At 42.5% G+C, this 23,895-nt stretch overlaps 1 protein-coding gene and 1 pseudogene across 3 annotated transcripts in view; one reads left to right on the top strand and one right to left on the bottom strand.

Moving 5' to 3' along the window:
• LOC129762973 (beta-1,3-galactosyltransferase 5-like) overlaps positions 1-21,141 on the bottom strand; it is a 60,246-nt gene extending 39,105 nt beyond the window's left edge. For 2 of the 3 annotated variants that reach the window (XM_055761613.1, XM_055761615.1), the window contains exons 1-3: positions 20,959-21,141; positions 20,715-20,765; positions 19,587-20,660 (exon numbers count right to left, since the gene is read on the bottom strand). In XM_055761613.1, coding sequence (XP_055617588.1) covers positions 19,587-20,640 — 1,054 coding nt within the window. In that variant the 5' untranslated portion in view covers positions 20,641-20,660; positions 20,715-20,765; positions 20,959-21,141. The remainder of the gene's footprint in view (positions 1-19,586; positions 20,661-20,714; positions 20,766-20,958) is intronic. The other variant, XM_055761614.1, reaches the window with a different exon arrangement.
• LOC129763828 (U4 spliceosomal RNA) lies at positions 17,785-17,956 on the top strand (annotated as a pseudogene).
• Positions 21,142-23,895: the final 2,754 nt, after the last annotated feature.

The following is a 23,895-nucleotide window of genomic DNA, read 5'->3' as shown; positions in this document are numbered from 1 at the left end:
GGTTTTTGATGGAGCTTCATCGCCAAAAGTCAAATTAAGTTGATTGACGCACTCTTGTTGTGATAATCCACGTCGAAAGTCGTAAAAAATCATCGCACAAAAATGTTCACGATTCAGTTCCATTTTTTTGCCGAGACCAAACTTTCAACTAAATATAAAATGAACAAATAGCGTCCGTATGACAAAATGTTCTGAGTACGTATATCGTCAAAAATGTCAAACTTTACGATGGAACCGTCAGATGGACTCACATGACATCAGTGTTGCCAGTTCCCGAAATATAAATAGTGACCCTCGTAGAAATGAAAAAGAACTGAGGTTTTGGAGACGAACTCTACGATCTGTCGAGAATTAAACGAGCTATAAGCGTTCTGAAAAACCAACAGTAAATTAACACAGGATTAAAGTACTTTAAAATAAGAACAGAGCAGCAGGAAATACATAGCTCATCATGTTGCTCCTTAGTTATGTTTCTATACAATGCAGATGTAACGTCAGTCAATTTTCAACATCAGTTATCAACCAAAGAAAGCAGTTGTTGCTACCGAGAAAATTCGTCAATGCCATCCTGCATACAATGTGTTGTAATTTGAAGCCACTTTTAATTCGGAAACCATGCATGGGTTTGTGAAAACTGAATGATCAATCAGTTTATATTATATGTCATATTATGTCACTTTAGAATGCTTTGGAATTGTGAAAACTTTTAATAAGTCTTCTTTGAAAGGTTTAATGGCCCTGAAAAGCGCCGTGTTTTACGGTGGCTGGTTTTGCCACCAAAGCAATCTGTATAAACAATTTTTTTCCTTCTCCTACCTGCTGCCGTTTTGCGATTGCGTTTGCCACTCGCTGAAACTAGTTGTTGCCACCGAACCGAATGTGCTCTGTTCTGTAGACGGGTTTTCTTATTGTCGTGAGCAGCTTTGCAAGCCAACTCGAGCACTCCGGCGGCCGAAATTCTATAACCGCTATTAGGTATATTGTGATGTGAAACGATGCCATACAACCACACTGATTTACGTTTTGAAAAAGAATGATATATTTTTCAGCGGATCCGCGCGTTTTGTACTTTAATCTAAAAAGTTTATTGTTCTGTTATCATTCGATATCCCCATCTTGTTCGGCTAAACCTTCCTGTTTAGCGATTGCGTTTACCACTTGCCACATATTTCACAGTTGGAAAATTTCTTCCCATCCAGCTTGTGACATGTTGTACAGTAAATTAGATTTAATGCGACGTGCCGAAGCACCGCTCAGTGTCGCATTGGAGGCGATTTTAACCTGTAATTGAATTTTGCATTTGTGATGACAGTGGTACAGTGTCGACTTTCAATGTGGGGTCATAATTTGGACCCTGCACTCTATGTTTACAAAAATGTCCAAATAAATATGTCGCATTACATGACCGTCCAATTAGCTAAATGTCGAATAAGTTTTCAATCTGGAAACAATTTAAGAATTGGTGAAAATTGAATAATCGGAAAAGTCCCCAACCATCAATAAGCTCTGAACAACTGCCAAATTCTCATACTCATCATTTCCTAAAAAACAGGATTATGAAAAAATCAATTTGTGTTTTATTATTATTTTGGATATTGTTTTAGAAAGCATTGAACTGTATTTCGTAAACTCTTTATTGAAAGGTTTAATGGCCCTGATGAGCACCGTGTTTTATGGAATGGTTCCAATTTAGAAAACTTAGTACTCGTGGTTTTGAAAAAAAACCATTTCGAACGCCCTCGATGCCGCCTTGTTCTGGATTTGCCACCAAAGCAGTTTGTAGAAACAACAAACTTTTTGACGTAGGACTACGTCTAACCGGAAGATATAGGGGGTGAAATGGAAATCTAGGCACTGAAAAAGTAGGAAAAAATGCAAGATTTGGAACGCTTATAACTCGAGCATTTCTCAATAGATCGCAAAGGTTTTTGCATCAATTGATAGGAAATATATCTACGCATCTATCATAACGAATAACATTTCATTTTTCTTGAGATAAATAATTGAATAATTGTGAAATATCAAGCATTGTCAAAATGCACTATGTGCCCATTTTTGATTGGTCCATTTTGTGCTCCTCAAATCGTACCGGCCAAAACGGGCAACCAGAGCAGCAGCGAAATAGAATGAAGCACGATTGGAAAGGAAAAAGAAAAAAATGAACGAAACATTGGTCGCAGTCTCACACATGCGTAATTCTCTACCAGCCAGTCAGCTTAAAAATCCCCGCTCCGCTGCCGTAACGATCATTCTCATTCAAGCCGTACACCACATCGGTTCGCATCACAACACATCAACAAACCAACCCAAGCAGCCATGTCTGGACATGGTAAAGGAGGAAAATGAAGGGAAAGGCAAAATCCCGCTCGAACCGTGTTGATCTTGAGTTCCCCGCAAGGGTAGCTAGGCCGAGCACGTTAGTACCAGTGCACCAGTCCACCTAGCCGGCGTTATATAGTTTCGGCCGCCGAAGTGATCGAGTTAGCTGACAAAGCTGCTCGCGACGATAAGAAAACCCGCATTCGGAACAGAACACATTCGGTTCGGTGGACATCAAGACAACAGGCTGTTGCAGCTAGTGGCGAGTGGCAAACGCAATCGCAAAACGGCTTCAGGTAGCAGAAGAAAAAAGTTTGTTCTTTATACAAACTGCTTTGATGGCAAATCCAGAACAAGGCGGCATCGAGGGCGTTCGAAAAGGTTTTTTTCAAAACCACGAGTACTAAGTTTTCTAAATTGGAACCATTCCATAAAACAAGGCGCTTTTCAGCGCCATTAAACCTCCCAAAAAAGAGTTTAGGAAATACAGTTCAATGCTTTTTAAAACAATATCCAAAATAATAATAAAACACAAATTGATTTTTTCATAATTTGTTTGCCAGGATATGATGAGTATGTGAATTTGGCAGTTGTTCTGAGCTTATTGATTTTCACCAATTCTTAAATTGCTTCTAGATTGAAAGTACAGTAATTTACACTTATCTCGACGCGGAGCCGATCTGGCGTGGAGGTAACATCCATACTTCTCACGCTCAAGATCACGAGTTCAATTCTCATTCCCGACATTCTTCCAAAATGGAAGGTAAAAGTGACGAACCAGCCAGAAGCGTTGAAAGTCACTATAATACAGAAAAAAAAAAAAAAAAAAAACTTATCTCGACATTTAGCTAATTGGACGGACCTGTAATGCGACATATTTAGTTGGACATTTTTGTAAACATAGAGTTCGGGGTCCAAATTATGACCCCACATTGAAAGTCGACACTGTACCACTGTCATCGCAAATGTTCAATTACAGGTTAAAATTACCTCCAATCCGATACTGAGTGGTGGTAATGCGACATGCCATTGAATGTAATTTACTGTAAAATATGTCACAAGCTGGATGGGAAGAAATTTTCCAACTGTGAAAGCTGTGGCGAGTGGCAAATGCAATCGCTAAACAGAAAGGTTTAGCCGAACAAGAAGGGGGTATCGAGTGATAACAAAACAATAAACTCTTTAGATTGAAAATAATTTTGTGATCCTGAAAAGGACCCTTTTTAGCCTGCATGTGAATCCAACGAGCGAACAAATCGTAATGAATGTATTTTTTTGGCATCGCTCCCTTTTAACGCTCATTCGTTCGTCTCCTTGGACTCGCCCCTCTGGCTGAGTCTGCCGATTTGTCTCTATCCTGTGAGTGTAAAACACGCGAACCCCAAAAAAATATCTAATTTTCTTTCAAACCGTAAACCCGTGTGGTTGTATGACATCGGCATCGTGGACGTAACAAAGGAGGACAAGTTAAGGGAAAGGCAAAGTCTCACTCGAACCGTGCAGGTCTCCAGTTCCCTGTTGGTCGCATTCACTGATTGCTCCGCAAGGGTAACTAGGCCGAACGGGTTGGTCCCGGAGCACCAGTATACCTAACAGCGATTATAGAGCTTCGGCCGTCGGAGTGCTCGAGTTGGCTTGCAAAGCTGCTCACGACAATCAGAAAACCCGCATCAAGAACAGAGCAGCTTCGGTTCGGCGCTCATCAAGGCAACAATTAGTTTCAGTGAGTGGCAAAGTGTTTCTCCGGTACGTCGCATTAAATGTAATTTACTGAACAACATGTCACAAGCTGGATGGGAAGAAATTTTCCAACTGTGAAAGCTGTGGCGAGTGGCAAACGCAATAGCTAAACAGGAAGGTTTAACCGAACAAGATGGGAATATCGAGTGATAACAAAAACACAACACCAAAGGTTCTTTTCAGAACCATCAACATATTCATAAAGAGTAAACAGTAAACTAATCCATTTTTCAGGTAGATAGGTAGGTATTCACGTAGTAGAAGAAAATAAAACAATATATTTAAAATATATATTTAACAAAAGCTGTCCCCTTTGTATAGTCCTATGTCACTCCGGTTATGTCCCCGACATTACCCGCCCGTCTTTTTTTCTTCTGCGTCTGCCTGTTGAGGTCTTGATGTCCACCGAACCAAAGCGCGAGCAGTTTTGCCAGCCAACTCGATCACTTCGGCAGCCGAAACTCTATAACGGTTGCTAGGTGGACTGGTGCACTGATACTAACGCGCTCGGCCTAGCTACCCTTGCGGAGCAATTGGCGAATACACCTACGGGAAACTGCAGTCCAACACGGTTCGAGCGGGTTTTTGCCTTTCCTGTCACTTTTCCTCCTTTGCCATGTCCAGACATGGCTGCTTGTGTTAGTTTGATGATGTGATGTGATGCGAAACGATGTGGTGTACGGTTTGAATGAGAATTATCGTTACGGAAGGAAGGAAGGAAGGTATTGTATTATAGAGACTTTAAACTTTTGCAGTTCATTCGTCTCTAGCCTTGAGAGCCCTTTGAAAACTCTACTCTACTCTACTCTACTCCAGCGCTACCACCTCCGCCCTCTTGCCTTGAGAAAGGCACTCGATCCCTCGCCATCCAGCTCGTCCAGCAACGATGTTGTCCAGTCGGTGTCCACACAAAGAATGATCGTTACGGCAGCGGAGCGGGGATTTTTAAGCTGACTGGCTGGCTCGAGAATTACGCATGTGTGAGACTGCGACCAATGTTTCGTTCATTTTTTTCTTTTTCCTTTCCAATCGTGGTTCATTCTATTTCGCTGCTGTTGTGGTTTCCCGTTTTGGTCGGTACGATTTGAGGAGCACAAAATGGACCAATCAAAAATGGGCACATAGTGCATTTGGACAATGCTTGATATTTCACAATTATTCAATTATTTATCTCAAGAAAAATGAAATGTTAATCGTTATGATAGATGCGTAGATATATTTCCTATCAATTGATGAAAAAACCTTTGCGATCTATTGAGAAATGCTCGAGTTATAAGCGTTCCAAATCTTGCATTTTTTCCTACTTGTTCAGTGCCTAGATTTCCATTTCACCCCCTATATCTTCCGGTTAGACGTAGTCCTACGTCAAAACGTATTAATCGATTGTGGTTTTATTGGAGGAAGAATCAGAACATAGCATAACTGCATGCTCGAAACAAACATATTTTTTACATTCCATGCAGTTGTTGCGTGTTTATCGGGTCTTTTATCGAAGAGAGGAATGTATAACAACCTTCTAGATAATTACTAGATGATAAAGGCTCTGGAATATAAAATTTGCATATTTCTAATATTCTTTGTATCTGTTTTCTTGGTAAACTAAGAATTAATGCCTTTTTTTAGATGGGGCATAAAAAAAGATGATTTAAAAGGATTTCTAGGAACTTCCTTTTCTTTTTCGTGTTTTCTTGTCGATATTGTCCATTATAAAAAAATATCCCCGAAACTGTAACTGTTAAAAATTACCATAAACTACCGATAAGTTTATAGTTTACTGTTTACAATTCTTCCACAAGTGAAATTCTTTCACAAGTGTGTACATGTATGACCATTTCATTTAGCGAATAACTATACGAAAGTCAAACATTTATATTTTTCTTTTGAACGTATGAATCTAACGACGAATATATCGACGAATAGTTAATATATGGATTTGTTCAATCCAGTTACAAAAGGTACTGAAATCAAATAAGAATAGTCCGATAATGATCTTATGCATTATATTTAATAAATATTCCACGCCACTAACATTAATTTATACATTTCATTCAACAACATTCTAGAATATGAAAAAAGGCAGTTGTCCAAAACAGTTACTTCTATACTCGCGTCGGTGTGTCAGACCGAATGTGTTAAAATTTTTTTGACGTAGGACTACGTCTAACCGGAAGATATAGGGGGTGAAATGGAAATCTAGGCACTGAACAAGTAGGAAAAAATGCAAGATTTGGAACGCTTATAACTCGAGCATTTCTCAATAGATCGCAAAGGTTTTTGCAACAATTGATAGGAAATATATCTACGCATCTATCATAACGAATAACATTTCATTTTTCTGGAGATAAATAATTGAATAATTGTGAAATATCAAGCATTGTCAAAATACACTATGTGCCCATTTTTGATTGGTCCATTTTGTGCTCCTCAAATCGTACCGACCAAAACGGGCAACCAGAGCAGCAGCAAAATAGAATGAAGCACGATTGGAAAGGAAGAAGAAAAAAATGAACGAAACATTGGTCGCAGTCTCACACATGCGTAATTCTCGAGCCAGCCAGTCAGCTTAAAAATCCCCGCTCCGCTGCCGTAACGATCATTCTCATTCAAACCGTACACCACATCGGTTCGCATCACAACACATCAACAAACCAATCCAAGCAGCCATGTCTGGACATGGATCTGGAGTTCCCCGCAAGGGTAGCTAGGCCGAGCACGTTAGTACCAGTGCAGCAGTCCACCTAGCCGGCGTTATATAGTTTCGGCCGCCGAAGTGATCGAGTTAGCTGGCAAAGCTGCTCGCGACAATAAGAAAACCCGCATTCGGAACAGACCACATTCGGTTCGGTGGACATCAAGACAACAGGCAGTTGCAGCGAGTGGCGAGTGGCAAACGCAATGGCAAAACGGCATCAGGTAACAGAAGAAAAAAGTTTGTTCTTTATACAAACTGCTTTGGTGGCAAATCCAGAACAAGGCGGCATCGAGGGCGTTCGAAATGGTTTTTTTCAAAACCACGAGTACTAAGTTTTCTAAATTGGAACCATTCCATAAAACAAGGCGCTTTTCAGGGCCATTAAACCTTCCAAAAAAGAGTTTAGGAAATACAGTTCAATGCTTTCTAAAACAATATCCAAAATAATAATAAAACACAAATTGATTTTTTCATAATTTGTTTGCCAGGATATGATGAGTATGTGAATTTGGCAGTTGTTCTGAGCTTATTGATTTTCACCAATTCTTAAATTGCTTCTAGATTGAAAGTACAGTAATTTACACTTATCTCGACATTTAACTAATTGGACGGACATGTAATGCGACATATTTAGTTGGACACTTTTGTAAACATAGAGTTCGGGGTCCAAATTATGACCCCACATTGAAAGTTGACACTGTACCACTGTCATCGCAAATGTTCAATTACAGGTTAAAATTACCTCCAATCCGATACTGAGTGGTGGTAATGCGACGTGCCATTGAATGTAATTTACTGTAAAATATGTCACAAGCTGGATGGGAAGAAATTTTCCAACTGTGAAAGCTGTGGCGAGTGGCAAATGCAATCGCTAAACAGAAAGGTTTAGCCGAACAAGATGGGGATATCGAGTGATAACAAAACAATAAACTTTTTAGATTGAAGATAATTTTGTGATCCTGAAAAGGACCCTTTTTAGCCTGCATGTGAATCCAACGAGCGAACAAATCGTAATGAATGTATTTTCTTCTACTTCTTCTTTTTGGCTTTAAGAGGGTTTAAACTTTTCAGTTCATTCGCCTCTATGAATGTATTTTTTGCCATCGCTCCCTTTTAACGCTCATTCGTTCGTCTCGTTGGACTCGCCCCTCTGGCTGAGTCTGCCGATTTGTCTCTATCCTGTGAGTGTGTACCGCTAGAGTATAAAACACGCGGACCCCAAAAAAATATCTTATTTTCTTTCAAATCGTAAACCCGTGTGGTTGTACGGCATCGGCATCGTGGACGTAACAAAGGAGGACAAGTTAAGGGAAAGGCAAAGTCTCACTCGAACCGTGCAGGTCTCCAGTTCCCTGTTGGTCGCATTCACTGATTGCTCCGCAAGGGTAACTAAGCTGAACGGATTGGTGCCGGAGCACCAGTATACCTAACAGCGATTATAGAGTTTCGGCCGTCGGAGTGCTCGAGTTGGCTTGCAAAGCTGCTCACGACAATCAGAAAACCCGCATAAAGAACAGAGTAGCTTCGGTTCGGCGCTCATCAAGGCAACAATTAGTTTCAGTGAGTGGCAAAGTGTTTCTCCGGCACGTCGCATTAAATGTAATTTACTGAACAACATGTCACAAGCTGGATAGCAAGAAATTTTCCAACTGTGAAAGCTGTGGCGAGTGGCAAACGCAATAGCTAAACAGGAAGGTTTAACCGAACAAGAAGGGAATATCGAGTGATAACAAAAACACAACACCAAAGGTTCTTTTCAGAACCATCAACATATTCATAAAGAGTAAACAGTGAACTAATCCATTTTTCAGGTATATAGGTAGGTATTCACGTAGGAGAAGAAAATAAAACAATATATTTAAAATATATATTTAACAAAAGCTGTCCCCTTTGTATAGTCCTACGTCACTCCGGTTATGTCCCCGACATTACCCACCCGTCTTTTTTTTAATTCTTTATTTTTGAGACTTTCAGCCTCCTGGGCTGGTTCGTCTCAGTAAAAACGGCCGAAACCATGCCGCAAAGTGCGCTTATTATCCATTTTACATGCACATACGGACAAGCAATTAACAATAAAACAATAAAACAAAAACAGATTTCGTCACGAGAATTTCTACGCATTTGAGCTTTTTTTCCCCTGGTTTGACGAGGATGTCCGCTTGCCATGGCCCCAGGCCACAGATGGGGAATCCGCGCCACTCGAAGATGCCGACCGTTCTTATTCCCCTTATCGCGAAGGGGAAGGAACAAGGATCTTCGATTTAATCACAAGTTTTTTGTTCAAATTTTAAAGTACAGATCGGCATCTTTCAAAAAACGGAGCAGTGCAGTAGTTTGTGAAGGGTCGTCGCCAAGCACATCTCGAATGCTCCCGCTGATCCCGTGTGAGTTCCGGAGGTTCTCATACTTTGGGCAAATACAGAGGATGTGTTCGACTGAATTGCGAACCTCGCACAAATCACAAAGACGATGAAAGGGTCCTCTGTTGAAGTTGTGTGACATGTTGCAGTGGCCGGTTCTTAACCTGGATAAGATTCGTTGCTCTCTCATCGTTTTGACATCTTCGAATCTGGTGATGGATCCTTTGATTCTCCGGAGGAACAGCGTCACTTCAACGGACCATTTTTCCGCCCAAAAAGTTTTGAATGTGTTGGCGATCCATAGTCTGATGTCGTCTAGCGGTACTTTGCGCGTCAAAAGTTGTCCAAGGTAACCGATTCCAGGTAACGGTCGGCCGCTTCATTGCCGGCTATGCCACTATGTCCGGGGACCCACAAGAGGACTGTATCCGGGAGCAGATACCTCCTGATAGCTTGTATCCATGGGTGCCTAGTTATAGCCGCGCCAACGGCATCGATGACGCTAGCCGAGTCGGTAACTATCAGGATCGATTTGCTTGACGGTATAGTGGCAGCTTCAAATATTCCAGCAGCTTCGGCCGAGAAAACCTGGCAAATGTCGACGAGCTTCTTGCTGGAAATAAGAGAGTTATTATGACCGCTTACCCCGAAACCAACTCCTTGCATCCCTTTGGAACCGTCCGTGTAGCGAATTTCATAATTGTGATATTTTCTTGAGACAAGTTCGACAAAGGTTTGCTTCAGACCCAAAGAGCTTGCCCCAGCTCGAAAGTTGTACCTGATTGTATCATCCACTTGGACCACCGGCAACCTCCAGTCGTTAGTCCCAAACCAAAGTTGTTTAGCTATCGATGGGAGGTTTGAGTGTGTCACCTGCTGCAAGATTTCGTTCGTTAAAACAGTCAGGTGTGTCTCCTTACCTCCGCTGGTTTTAGCGAGAAAGCTCGCAGATCTGGAAACTATCGCCGCGTCCACAAAAATGTCAAACGGAGGTTCTCCTATTCCGGCGCATACCGAGGCTGCTGGTGTTGATGGTAGCAGACCAGAGATAATCCGTAGTGCATTGTTGTAAATCGGTGATAGAGTTTTTAGGAGTTTATCTCTGGCCAGGCATGTCACTTCGAGACCGTAGGTGAGGCGGCTATTGATGATGGCTTTGGACACCCGTAAACGGATCGTTCGGTTGTTACTCCGGTAAGGTTTGGAGATGGTTTTTAAGAGGTTTAACCGGGTGGCACAGCTTTTCTTCACCTCGTCGAAATGGTGCTGGAAGTTCAGGTTGCAATCGACCACCACTCCCAGGATTCTCAACGTTCTACGGCGGGGAATGCGGTCGTTGTAGATTTTGACTCCCGAATTGCAACCTTGGTGTTTGTGACTGCATACCACCATGTGACCACTCTTTTGCGCCGAAAGTCGAAAACCTCGTTCGACAGCCCATTTACCGATAGCATTGGTAGCTGCCTGGATCTTGATGCGTGATGCCCTGTGCGTGTTCCCCACCACTACCAAAAGGATGTCGTCCGCATACGTGAATACGCATACTCCCTTCGGTATAACCCGGAACAGGCTGTTCATCGCTATCAGGAAGAGGGTGACGGCTAGGACGGAACCTTGAGGTACACCAGTTTCTTCATGAAAGCGCCTGGAGCTGGTGTTCCCGACTTTTACCTCAAAGGTCCGGTTTGTCGCGAAGTTTTGAACGAAGTGCAGCAGGTTGCCGTCTACCCCCCAGTCAGCCAGTGTTTTAAGAAATAATGGAATCCAGGTTCGGTTGTACGCCTTCTCTAGATCCAGGGCTACCATCTCCAGATGCTGTCGATTTTTTCTGGCCTCAGCTACCACCTCTCCAAGGGATGCGAAATACGTGTTTGTGCCCATCCCCGGTCGAAAGGCAAACTGTCGGCGGTCCAATTTCTTGTTTTCGGTCGGTTTTCGGCGAGCCGTCGGTTCGCCATCCTCTCTAGGGTCTTGGACGTACAGGAGGTCAAGGATATTTGCCGGTATCCTTTCACGGAGCAGCTGTTCTGGCCGACTTTGGGGATGGGGATCACAATACTATGTCTCCATTCCACTGGGAAGTCGTGCTTCAACCAGAGATCATTAAAAATGTCGAGGAGAGTGGTTTGACCTAACGGGGACAGCTGCTTGATCATCTTATAACCGATGTGATCGGGACCAGTGGACTCCCCTTTGGTGGAGCGCAGAGCGACGACGAGTTCTTCGACGGAGAAGGATTTGTTGAACGGTTTTCCAACCCGATCATTCGGAACCACGAATCGATCGACTGAGTTCGTGTCCGCTTTTTGCTGTCGGATGAACTCGGAATCGTATCCCGAAATCGAGGACAGTTCAGCAAAATATTCCCCTAGCATGTTCGCGGTGTCGACAGGATCGCTGTAGGTCGTGCCATTCGCTTGCAGGATAGGGGTTTGGAATCTTCTTTTCCCATTCAGCTCGTTAACACGTCTCCATAGGTCCGCAGAGGACTGACTTTCGTTGATGGATTCCAGGAAGCCGGTCCAGCTGTCTAGTTTGGCCCGTCTCACTATTCGCCTCACCCTTATGTGCTGCGCTCGGTATCTGTTCATTGCCGTTTCTTTCTCCGGACCATCGTGCCGGATTCGTTTTGTCGCACGCAGGAACTTCCTCCGTTTCTTGATTTCTTTTTTGATGTCCTCAGACCACCATTGCAGCGCTCTCTTTCTAGGGTTGGGCTTTGTTTTAGGGATGGCGGATTCTGCTACCTCGGTGATGATTTCGTTGAGCTTCTGCATGGAGGTCGGGTTGTCTCGGGCGATCAGGTGGCTGGAGGAAGCCCTGTAGAAATCCCAGTCAGCTTTGTCGAAAATCCACTTTGATCTTCGGGTGGATTGAGGCGGCGGTGCGTTGAGGATAATTGAAATCGGATAATGGTCACTTCCGTGTAGGTCGTCTGCTTTATTCCACCCCAGTTTAACTACCAAATCAATACTGGCTGCGGAAATGTCGATGGCTGAACTGCTACGACTTCGACAGAAGGTGTCGGTACCGTCATTCAGGACCGAGAGCTCCAACGATTCGAAAAAATCAGCGATGATGTTCCCCCTTACGTCCGTTGCTTGCATCCCCCAGTTGTGGTGGTGTGCGTTGAAGTCCCCCAGAACGATTTTAGGATCCTCCAAGCTCTCAAGCACCTCTAGCAGTTTGCGTCTCAAATCCGGGATCTTGCCACATGGTAGGTAAACGGAGACAATAACTACCGGAATTGGAGATTCTATTCTGACTGCAATTATCGGTAGGTCGGTGTTGATCTGCTTGCGCTTATGGGGGATGCTCTTCTTGACGCCCAAAGCCACGGAATGTTGTAATACGGAGCCCAGCTTTGTGTACCATTGGTATTTACCGCCGAGGATCTTCTGGACGTTCGTTGGAGACACTCTGTTTATTTCTTGAAGAGCGATGACTAAAGGACACAGTTCCCGGTCTAGGATCTCCAGCTCTCCAAGGTTGTTATACAGACCATTGACATTCCACTACAGGGCCAGGTTTGTTGATCTGATAACTGTTGGACATCGCTGGCGGTTGATGACGTGGTGCTTATCCGGTGAAATCAAACTGTTGTCAGAGACCAGACTCGATGGAGCACCCTGGATGTTCGGAAATACCCCGGAACTCAACGGAGGTGAAGATGACGTTGTTGACAGGGGACCGGAGGACCCGGCTATAGCTGGTAGAAAGTCTCCGAGTTCATGTCTCCATGTGTCGTAGATAGCAGCATTGGATTGTGCTTCGACGGGCATGGACGGAACACCCGCGCTCTGAGTTGCCGAACGAGAGGGGTAAGGACGGATATCTCCCAGTGACCGGCCCCCTGACCCGACGGTGGAAAAAAAATCAGCGGCTTGGCCCTTGGCGGAGGTTGTTGTGGATGGTAATGCCGAACGAGACAGAGGGAGGCAGCGGCCGGGTGGAATGGTTCCGACCGAAAGCCGCCCGCATGACCCGACGGAAGGAAAAAATAGTTCGGCTTTTTTAGGGCAATCGACTATGGTGGTTGGTTCTTCGGTGACAGCAATGACAGCAGGCCCTGTCTCAACGATGCAGTTGCACGACGTAGAAATCCCGTCCGTCGGGGAACAAGCGTTTCCGCCCTTGTGCGTCCCGAGATCATATACGACTCCCACGTGGTCCTTCAGGAAACGGGCGATGTCGCCCTTGTGCGTCCTGAGATTTTGTGTTCCCGCGTGGTCCATCGGGGAACGAGCGTTTCCGCCCTTGTGCGTCCCGAGATATCTTTCTACTCCCGCGTGGTCCATCGGGGAACGAGCATTTCTGCCCTTGTGCGTCCCGATTTCTCGTACAACGGAAGCCACTTTTCCCCGGCGCCGGGGGTTATCCGTCAGTACCGGTGGGGTTGTAACGTCCGCACTAACGGTGCCCCGGCTGCAGAGGGCTGTCGTGGAGTTCCGATTTTCTGCATCGTTTATCTGGTTCTTCGTCCTTGAGCTGCAGAGGTGGTCCAGTAGTTCCGGTGGGGGTGTAACGTCCGCACTACTGGGGCCCTGCATACCCAAGGCGCTGCTACTCGTATCATCCTCAGGTCGCGGCATGGGATGCCGGAGGTTGTCCGACGATTCCGGTTGGGCTGTAGCGGCCGCATCGGCGGGGCCCCGACTATCCCTTCCGGAGAGCTGACTAGTAGTGTGGTGTGGAGCGACATGTGTGGATGTGTGTTGGTTCAGGTGAGGCATTGTGGGATACATTTTTAATTATTCGCTTCTGTCGGATGCCAGGGGGGAAGCTGGTGTGTTCATCGAAGACGGAGGAGTTGTTTGGACGGGCCGTGTTGCTCCGGATGCATTAGTGGTACTGGTGCGGGTCAACAATGATCTAGCTACGATAATCTCTTCTTGTTGAGATGCATTTGCTCCCTCTCTCAGGATCGATCGCTGTTCCATGGCCGCTAAAATGTTGGCCATCTGATCTACTCTTTCAACCAACGACTTAATGGTCGCTGCATTTTGGGCAGCCTCGGTGCGCTGCGATTCAATTGAAGCGGCCATGTTCGCGATGATGAGGTCCTTCTCCGCTATTATTTTTACTAGATCATTGTATTTTTTGTCCGGAGCAATATCCGTAGTCGATGATTGGCCTTGACCACTTACCTCTCTAGTGACACCGGCGTAGCTTTTTGATCGACCATTTTCTGCCTCGAAAATTATTCGTGCGGCCCTGTAATCCACGTCGCGGTCTACTTTTAATCTCTGAATGGTGTTTTCTTTCCGATATTCAGGACAGGAACGGGATGCTAGACTGTGTTCATTCGATCCACACTTTATACAGAACAATGACCGTTCGCATTTGGGACCCTCCGCCGAAATCACGTGTTTTTCTGAACAATTCCCACATGTTGGTGTGTCTTGCCTGCATTTGAGTTTAGTATGACCGAACGCCCAGCATTTGAAGCATTGCATGGGCGACGGATAGTAGGGTCTCGTTCTGACACGCAGATATCCAAAATCAATGAATTCGGGAGTTTGGGTACCGCTTACAGTCAGTATTATCGTCGGAGTATTCTCGAAAATGGTCGGGCCAGTTCGTCGCTTTATTCTCCTCGCCGCTGTAACCTTTTGATCCTGGAGGTAGCTCACAATTTGCTCCTCGGTCATGTTGACTGTCTGCCCGCAACTTACGACGCACTTAGAAAAATTGAGGTACTGGTGGTACGTAACCCTCACTTTTGTTCCGTCCGCTAAATTGGTCAATTACAGAAGTCTCTCTGCCTGTTTCTTGTCACGTACCTTTAGTGCGTATGACGCACTGCCACCTTCGGGGAATGCACCTTCAATTTTTCCAGCCCAGTCCTCTATTGACTTGCGAATCATGAATGGTGCGGTAGGGAGCGCCTTATCTTTACCGTCGTTGTCCACGCCAGTGATTCGTAGCACCATCAGTTCTCCGTGATTACCGCCGGGGTCCATGTATGTTGGTAAAGTCGCACCCGAAAAGCTACCGTCGATTGTGCGGTCATTTATCCCGCCATTGAGGCCCCACACACTAGGTGCGGGGCCGGGGACACCCGCCATTACGGCGGTTCAGCAGCCGCTTATCCAATAACAGTGAATTTTTACGACACACAAAAAACACGCTACGGGGGAATCCCTACCCCAATGACGTCACCGACGCGGCTTCTCACCTCACTCGCGTTTTATTTCCCGGCGGTTGAACAATTAAAACAATTAAAAAAAAATTGATAAATTGTCCACAAAACAAAATTAACGCGAACAAAACGTTCGAACACTTGTGTACGGCGATGTAGCCGCACCAGCGCTAGCGGCTCAACAAACGTCAACAAAAGTACACAATGCTATCGGTACACACAATTTTCACGACGAACAAACGGACAGTACGGACCGTACGGACACGAAATAAAAGCGGTAAAGTTCACTTCCACGACCTGCGCGGCGCCCCGTGAAACTTACACGCACAATTATACACAAAGTGACAACCAACGATTATTCGCAGCGGGAGAAATACAATATCTGCTCGCTTGCGATATCCTGCTGCTGATATTATCGACTCAATTTCTATGAGTGTTAAAAAAGAGGCACACGTCCCCTTTGTACCAACACATGCGATACGCTAAACGATGACGAACGACGAATAACGAAGCTAGAGAAAATCGCAAAGTCGTTGTGTTGATATTTTCTGAGAAATGAACGGCTGTTGATGCGAGTTGTTGATAAATACTTTCAATGTTTCCTTTTTCATCAAAATCCGGCTGACCAGCCCAAAACCTACGTTATGGACGTCGCTATGTTTGGCTCAACCTGCTCACTCGCATCAGCGCAGTTCGTAAAGAACTTAAACGCGAGTGAGCACTCGGAACAGTGCCTAAAAGTCTCAGACAGTATAATCAATTGTCATTATGTAGATGACTATCATGAGAGCTTCGAAAGTGTGGAGGAAGCAGAAAAGGTTGCTGCAGAGGTTCGTCTCATACATCGTAAAGGAGGGTTCAATTTGCGTGACTGAGCGTCAAATAGTGAACATGTGCTTCAGTCTCTGGGAGCCACCGATGAGACAGTAGTCAAGAGCTTAGTAGATGGTGAACGTTCTGAACGTATTTTAGGCATGTTGTGGACAACAACTAGCGATTAACTCAGTTTTTCTAACAGATGACCAACGACATTGTACGACCCATTGGGACTACTAGCACCGTTTCTTATTCATGGTAAAATACTCATACAAAATTTGTGGCGAAGCGGTGTTAACTGGGATGAAGCAGTAGGAAATGCTGCCTTTCTTTTTTGGCAGAAATGGGTGAAAATGATCGAGTGTATTTCTGGTGTACGAGTTCCACGCTGTTATTTCTACCAAGCTGCGATAGAGGGAGAGAGAGAGACAGGAGTGTCTATGGGATGTGGAACAGGAGAACGAATAGAAGTGTGTTAAAAGCGGTGGACGCGTCGCCCCGGGAGAAGAAGATCGCGCTAATCGCGCTCGATTTAATAGAATGCTAGAGTTTTTAAGCGGTTTTAATTAGCTGTATCATATTTGTATGTTGTATGTTACATGTTTGTATATAGCGCTGTACCACATTATTAGAAATTTGACCCCCTGAGTCTGAGTCTGTCTGTCTACCGGGGCGTGAAATCAAAGTTTCGAAAACGAAAGCGTTACGTCGGAGACCGAGATTTTGAGCGTTTACAGCTTGATAAACACTTCATTCGAAAGATAAAATGTCTACGCGTTATATACTTGTTACTTTTTGATCCAAAAACATGTTTCAATAGCCTTAAATTGCTTTCAAAACAGGCTATTGAAATCACCAATCGGTATATAAGCGAGCGCTGCTCGGAAATCCACTCAGTTATTGTTGAACAGCTTGTGAACAGTTGAACAGTTGAACAGCGATTGAGGTACCATCGCAGGAATGCATGGATGATTCCCTAACACAGACTTCCAAACCATGGAGCTGGGGAAATCGGCATTGCAAAATAAATACATGCAGCGAGTTTTTGCACTCGTTTGCGCTTTTGCAAATCGTAATATTTCCCTAACACTCACTTCAAAACCATGGAGTCTGGAGAAACTGGCATTGCAAAATAGATGCAAGCAGCGAGTACTTTTGTACTCGTTTGCGCTTTTGCAAATTGGAATTTTTTCCTAGCACATACTTCAAACCCATGGAGCCAGGGGAAATCGGCATTGCAAAATAAATACAAGCAGCGGATACTTTTGTACTCGTTTGCGTTTCTGCAAATCGGAATGTTTCCCTAACACAGACTTTAAAACCATGGAGCCTGGGCGCTTTTGCAAATCGGAATGTGTTTTCCCAACACAGTTTTCGAAACCAATAAGTTGGAAAAAGCGACATTCCAGATTTCGGCAGTAATTTTTATACCCCCATGCATTTTTACACTCCGAAATGAGTTTTGCTAACACGGTCTACAAAAGCGGGTATAAATGCTACGCTTTGGCTCGATTATTCAAGACTGCATGCCCCTTCATGTCGCCAGCTCACTGAACTTCTACGCATACCGTTTGTTGATTAGGCAAAATGTTGATAACTATTTGCTGCGATAACCACTACCATAACGCATGAATTGACCTAAATTGGGATATGTTTGCAATTGAATTCGTAAACTGTTTCATTCATCTACTAGTTTCATCAATAATTCAATCAATAGCTCTGCGCAGCGGCGATATCGTACCCAATGAGGAACATTCGAAGTGCGATTATTGCTAATTGAAAACACACAAATTATTACTAAGCCAACGGCAGTCCTACGTCAACCTTGTGGTTATATCATAGGTATATCCCATCCATAGTTTTTTTTTCTGTAATTTTGTGCATGAAAAGTTGCTAATTCTGGGATCTGTGCTCCGTGATATTCGAATAATGGACACCCCTTGGTGTAGTCCTACGTCTCTCCAGTTATGTTCCCGACATTACCCACCTGTCTATTTGATCATTGAAAAAATCTTCCAAGGGGGGAATAAAAGAAATTTGGAAAATCGATTTTTTTATGCTAAATAACTTAAAAATGCATAAAACGTCGAGATCTGGTGTCATTTCCAAAACAAAATTTTGGCCGAAAATCGACCTTTTGGGACTAAGCCTGAGTGGCAAAAAAATTAAAACTTTGAGTGCTTTGAGGCAACCCTAAATCATTTCCGATTGAGCACTTTACACAGGTAATTTTTTGGGCCAATAAACAAATTGTACATAATCGGTTTGAATTTGATAATTATTTTTTGATGGAATGGAACTTCATTGCCACCCTATTAAGCACCCTAAGTCATATCGAATAATCAGATGGTAGAATGTTCTATGCTTTTTAGTTTGCTTAGCCTGTTAGGGTGGGTTTAGACTAGTGATATATTCATGTGAAGAAATATGATGAGATTTATAGAAATCGCATCAACCGTTTACACTAGCGTGAACTTCTATAATGAACATATTCATATTTTCGGTGAATTTATTCACCTAAATGAGAACTGCATCCAACTTTAGTGATTTCTCACCAGTGAGAAATTCACAAGCGTTTACATATGCTGAATTTATTCAAGTTATATATACCTCGAATAAGTGTATCATATTTATTCTCACCCGTTTACACCTATTTTCACGTGAATAAATCCATATATAGCAATAGATCTCCCTAATGTAAACCCGCCATTAGACATATGATTTTTTGACGTGGAACTACGTCTAACCGGAATATATGGGGGGTAAAATGAAAACAGAACATCCTATTTTCACGTGAATAAATCCATATATAGCTATAGATCTCCCTAATGTAAACCCGCCATTAGACATATGATTTTTTGACGTGGAACTACGTCTAACCGGAATATATGGGGGGTAAAATGAAAACAGAACATGCAGGAATAAATGAAAGATTTCGAACGCTTATAACTCGAACATTTCTCAACAGGTTAGAAAGATGTTTGCATCAATTGATAGGAAATATTTCTATGCATCTATCACAATTACTGAAATATTATTTTTTTCTGAGATATGCATTTGAATAACCGTAAAATGTCAAGCGCTATCTAAACGCCCAAACTGCCCCGTTTTGATTGGCCCGTTTTACGGTTTCCCCAACAAGATGCCTGGGGGAATTGGCATTGCAAATCTATGCAAGTTGAGGGAACTTTTGCTTCCACCGACATGAGTTCTCTAACACAGCCACCAAAACCAAGGTACCTTACATTACATGGCGTTTGTTCAAATTCTTCACTTACACACCAAATATGTCGCATTCAATTGAATTCATAAATTGTTTCATTCAATGAATAATTGAATCAATACAAACAAATGACTACTAAGTCAACGGTAGTCCCACATCAATCTTGCGATTATATCTTAGAAGTACCCACCCATTTTTTACCAATAATCGCGATGAAGGTTGTTCAATATTTCAAATATATTTGTTTGTGATTTTGGCTGATAGACAAACTATATTCGTGATAAGCTTACTTACCAGTTGTAAATGGAGGAAATACTGGAGGAAAATACTGTTCCGGGCTAACATAGTATTTCGATTTTTTATTCCTAATTGGCTTCCACTTTTTTGCTAACCGTCCGAATATCGTACGCTTATAACCAAGATGTGTCTCTATGAAGTGGAGCAATTTCGGCACATTAATAAACATATCGTCGTCAGTTTTAAGTAGATACGTAGCATTCGGGCAATTCGTGCTAGTCCATTCAAGCAACGAAATCGTCTTTAAGGTGAGATTACGGTAGCTATCAATTGAATTGCCCCTAATTAGATCACTGTACATATAATTCTCGGCAGCCAGTTGATCTTCAATTCGCTGGTCCTGAGTTCTTCCTAGTACAAAACCAATGGATATGTCTCGGCGTATTCCGTAATGCCCCCAAGATTGGCGTATTGAAAGTCGTTGCTCTCGGTGAGTTGGGGCCGACGTAATGAGGATGAGTAAATTTATATCAGAACCCTTGTTAGGGCAAATATTTTTAATACTACTAGGATCCTCGAAATGTCCCTTTTCATAGATGTCCTTCGTTTTGATGACAATCTCTGCCGACGTTTCAATTACTTTGTGCTCAACGATCTTATTATTTGTGGTAGCATTTCTTTTGAAGGCATTTTCCGACTGATATTCGAATGTTTTGTCTATTTTTTGTATATAGTCGTTATCATTTTCAGCTTTCAGAATCGAAGCGTTCGTTACTAGCTGAAATTCTCCCAGTTTCTTCAGCACATTAGTGATATTCGATGTACCGCATCCGTTAGAAAGAAACGAGAAAAATCCACATTTTCTGGTACGAATGATTCCATTCTGCTGCTTTAACTCTTGGAAAGTTACATTGGTCGCATGTGATGATAGTCGATACTTTTCCGAGCTATTAGCTCGTATTTCAGCGTAACGTTTTATTTCAATGTCAAATGGTCTGCCACTCAATGTTGAATAAAATATTATGGTCGCTACTATAATGATGCCAAATACCAGATGTGTTGTGCGACAATTTGCACAATACATTTTCTTTTGATGAAATGGACTAATCATGATGTAAAGCTGATCTGTAACTGCAAGATATGATTTAGGTATCTGTAAACATGAAATCATAAATTGAGAAATACCTTTTTATCAATATTCGCGCTGCTCTGTAACTCATACTACATACAGCAGCTCTGTAATAAAAAGTTATGGGAATATGTGAAAAATTGAAAAGCATTTGCGAAAATTATAATTGAAGCATTATATATGTATATAACGTTATTTTGATTATTTTTCACAACCATCTTTTGAAGATGAAATTTTATTTCAACTAAATAAATTTTATTATGCAGAATATGCTTACGTGATATACACATAAATACATACCGATATTTTCAGAATTGCAACAGTCGCATATATACAGATGGATGCATAATGTTGTGTTTCTTATTCAGGTTTTGACAAAGTGAAGAAAAGTAGACAAACTATTATATTGTTCTTGTTATATTATTGTATAAAGGAATACGTGATGCACTATTTTCATTTCGAATCATAGTTTTATGACAAGGTTGAGGAGCCAGAGTTTTTGACATACAAGCATAGGGATGCCAGGTTAATTTTCAAATTGTCGAATTGAAATACAGTGATTTGCCTCTAATTGGGCATATAGCTAATTGGACAGCCCTGGGTCATGCGGACTCAATGAAGTTTTTTTTCAAGTGCATTTCGCTTGAAAAAACAGTTTTCTTGCTACTTTTTTCCCATCACACTATCTGGCAAATGTTTCTCCGATTGAAAAAAAAGGGCAACCAGAGCAGCAGCGAAATACAATTAAGCACGATTGGAAAGGAAAAAGAAAAAAATGAACGAAACATTGGTCGCAGTCTCACACATGCGTAATTCTCGAGTCAGCCAGTCAGCTTAAAAATCCCCGCTCCGCTGCCGTAACGATCATTCTCATCCAAACCATACACCACAACGTTTCGCATCACATCACATCAACAAACTAACACAAGCAGCCATGTCTGGACATGGCAAAGGAGCAAAGGAGCAAAGGAGGATCGCGACGATAAGAAAACCCGCATTCAGAACAGACCACAATCGGTTCCGTGGACACCAAGACAACAACAGGCAGTTGCAGCGAGTGGCGAGTGGCAAACGCAATTGCAAAACGGCAACAGGTAGCAGAAGAAAAAAGTTTGTTTTTTATACAAACTGCTTTGGTGGCAAATCCAGAACAAGGCGGCATCGAGGGTGTTCGAAGTGGTTTTTTTCAAAACCACGAGTACTAAGTTTTCTAAATTGGAACCATTCCATAAAACACGGCGCTTATCAGGGCCATTAAACATTTCAAAAAAGAGTTTACGAAATACAGTTGTATAACATGCATTCTAAAACAATATCCACAATAATAATAAAACACAAATTGATTTTTTCATAATCCTGTTTTTCAGGATATGATGAGTATGAGAATTTGGCAGTTGTTCTGAGCTTATTGATGGTTGGGGACTTTTCCGATTGTTCAATTTTCACCAATTCTTAAATTGTTTCCATATTGAAAACTTATTCGACATTTAGCTAATTGGACGGTCATGTAATGCGACATATTTAGTTGGACATTTTTGTAAACATAGAGTGCAGGGTCCAAATTATGACCCCACATTGAAAGTCGACACTGTACCACTGTCATCGCAAATGCAAAATTCAATTACAGGTTAAAATCGCCTCCAATGCGACACTGAGCGGTGCTTCGGCACGTCGCATTAAATGTAATTTACTGTACAACATGTCACAAGCTGGATGGGAAGAAATTTTCCAACTGTGAAATATGTGGCGAGTGGTAAACGCAATCGCTAAACAGGAAGGTTTAGCCGAACAAGATGGGGATATCGAATAATAACAGAACAATAAACTCTCTAGATTAAAGTACAAAACGCGCGGATCCGCTGAAAAATATATCATTCTTTTTCAAAACGTAAATCAGTGTGGTTGTATGGCATCGTTTCACATCACAATATACCTAATAGCGGTTATAAAATTTCGGCCGCCGAAGTGCTCGAGTTGGCTTGCAAAGCTGCTCACGGCAATAAGAAAACCCGTCTACAGAACAGAGCATATTCGGTTCGGTGGCAACAACTAGTTTCAGCGAGTGGCAAACGCAATCGCAAAACGGCAGCAGGTAGGAGAAGGAAAAAAATTGTTTATACAGACTGCTTTGGTGGCAAAACCAGCCACCGTAAAACACGGCGTTTTTCAGGGCCATTAAACCTTTCAAAGAAGACTTATTAAAAGTTTTCACAATACCAAATCATTCTATAGTGACATAATATGACATATAATATAAACTGATTGATCATTCAGTTTTCACAAACCCATGCATGGTTTCCGAATTAAAAGTGGCTTCAAATTACAACACATTGTATGCAGGATGGCATTGACGAATTTTCTCGGTAGCAACAACTGCTTTCTTTGGTTGATAACTGATGTTGAAAATTGACTGACGTTACATCTGCATTGTATAGAAACATAACTAAGGAGCAACATGATGAGCTATATATTTCCTGCTGCTCTGTTCTTATTTTAAAGGACTTTAATCCTGTGTTAATTTACTGTTGGTTTTTCAGAACGCTTATAGCTCGTTTAATTCTCGACAGATCGTAGAGTTCGTCTCCAAAACCTCAGTTCTTTTTCATTTCTACGAGGGTCACTATTTATATTTCGGGAATTGGCAACACTGATGTCATGTGAGTACATCTGACGGTTCCATCGTAAAGTTTGACATTTTTGACGATATACGTACTCAGAACATTTTGTCATACGGACGCTATTTGTTCATTTTATATTTAGTTGAAAGTTTGGTCTCGGCAAAAAAACAGGAAGTGGGTTATATCTATGGTATAACCGCAAGGGTGACGTAGGACTATCGTTGATTTAGAGATCATTTGTATGAAGTTGAATCTGAATTCATTCTGAATGAATGAATATTTGGAGAACTTCGAAAACGAGAGCGTTACGTTGGAGGCACAAGGTTTTATGCATCCAATATTGGATACGGAAATATCCTACTGATGGGGAAGAATAATCTTCAGAAGCTATCCTGTTGATTGCGATTGATTGAAAAACCACAAAACCAAATGTATTTGGTCACAGTGTTACATGGATAGAAAACATTCAATTAAACTCTTTCACATGAATATATTTTGAAAATTCCCAAAGGAACTGGCAGATTATTTTCAGTAACGATTAGATATTTCCACATTTTCCTCGATACTGGAAGCCCACCAGTGGTTAATGCCAACTCGATAACCACCTGTTAATAGCACT

This window comes from Toxorhynchites rutilus, chromosome 1 (genome assembly GCF_029784135.1).
Source record: "Toxorhynchites rutilus septentrionalis strain SRP chromosome 1, ASM2978413v1, whole genome shotgun sequence".
Taxonomy (NCBI): Eukaryota; Metazoa; Arthropoda; class Insecta; order Diptera; family Culicidae; genus Toxorhynchites; species Toxorhynchites rutilus.
This window is presented reverse-complemented; position numbering and strand designations above follow the sequence as displayed.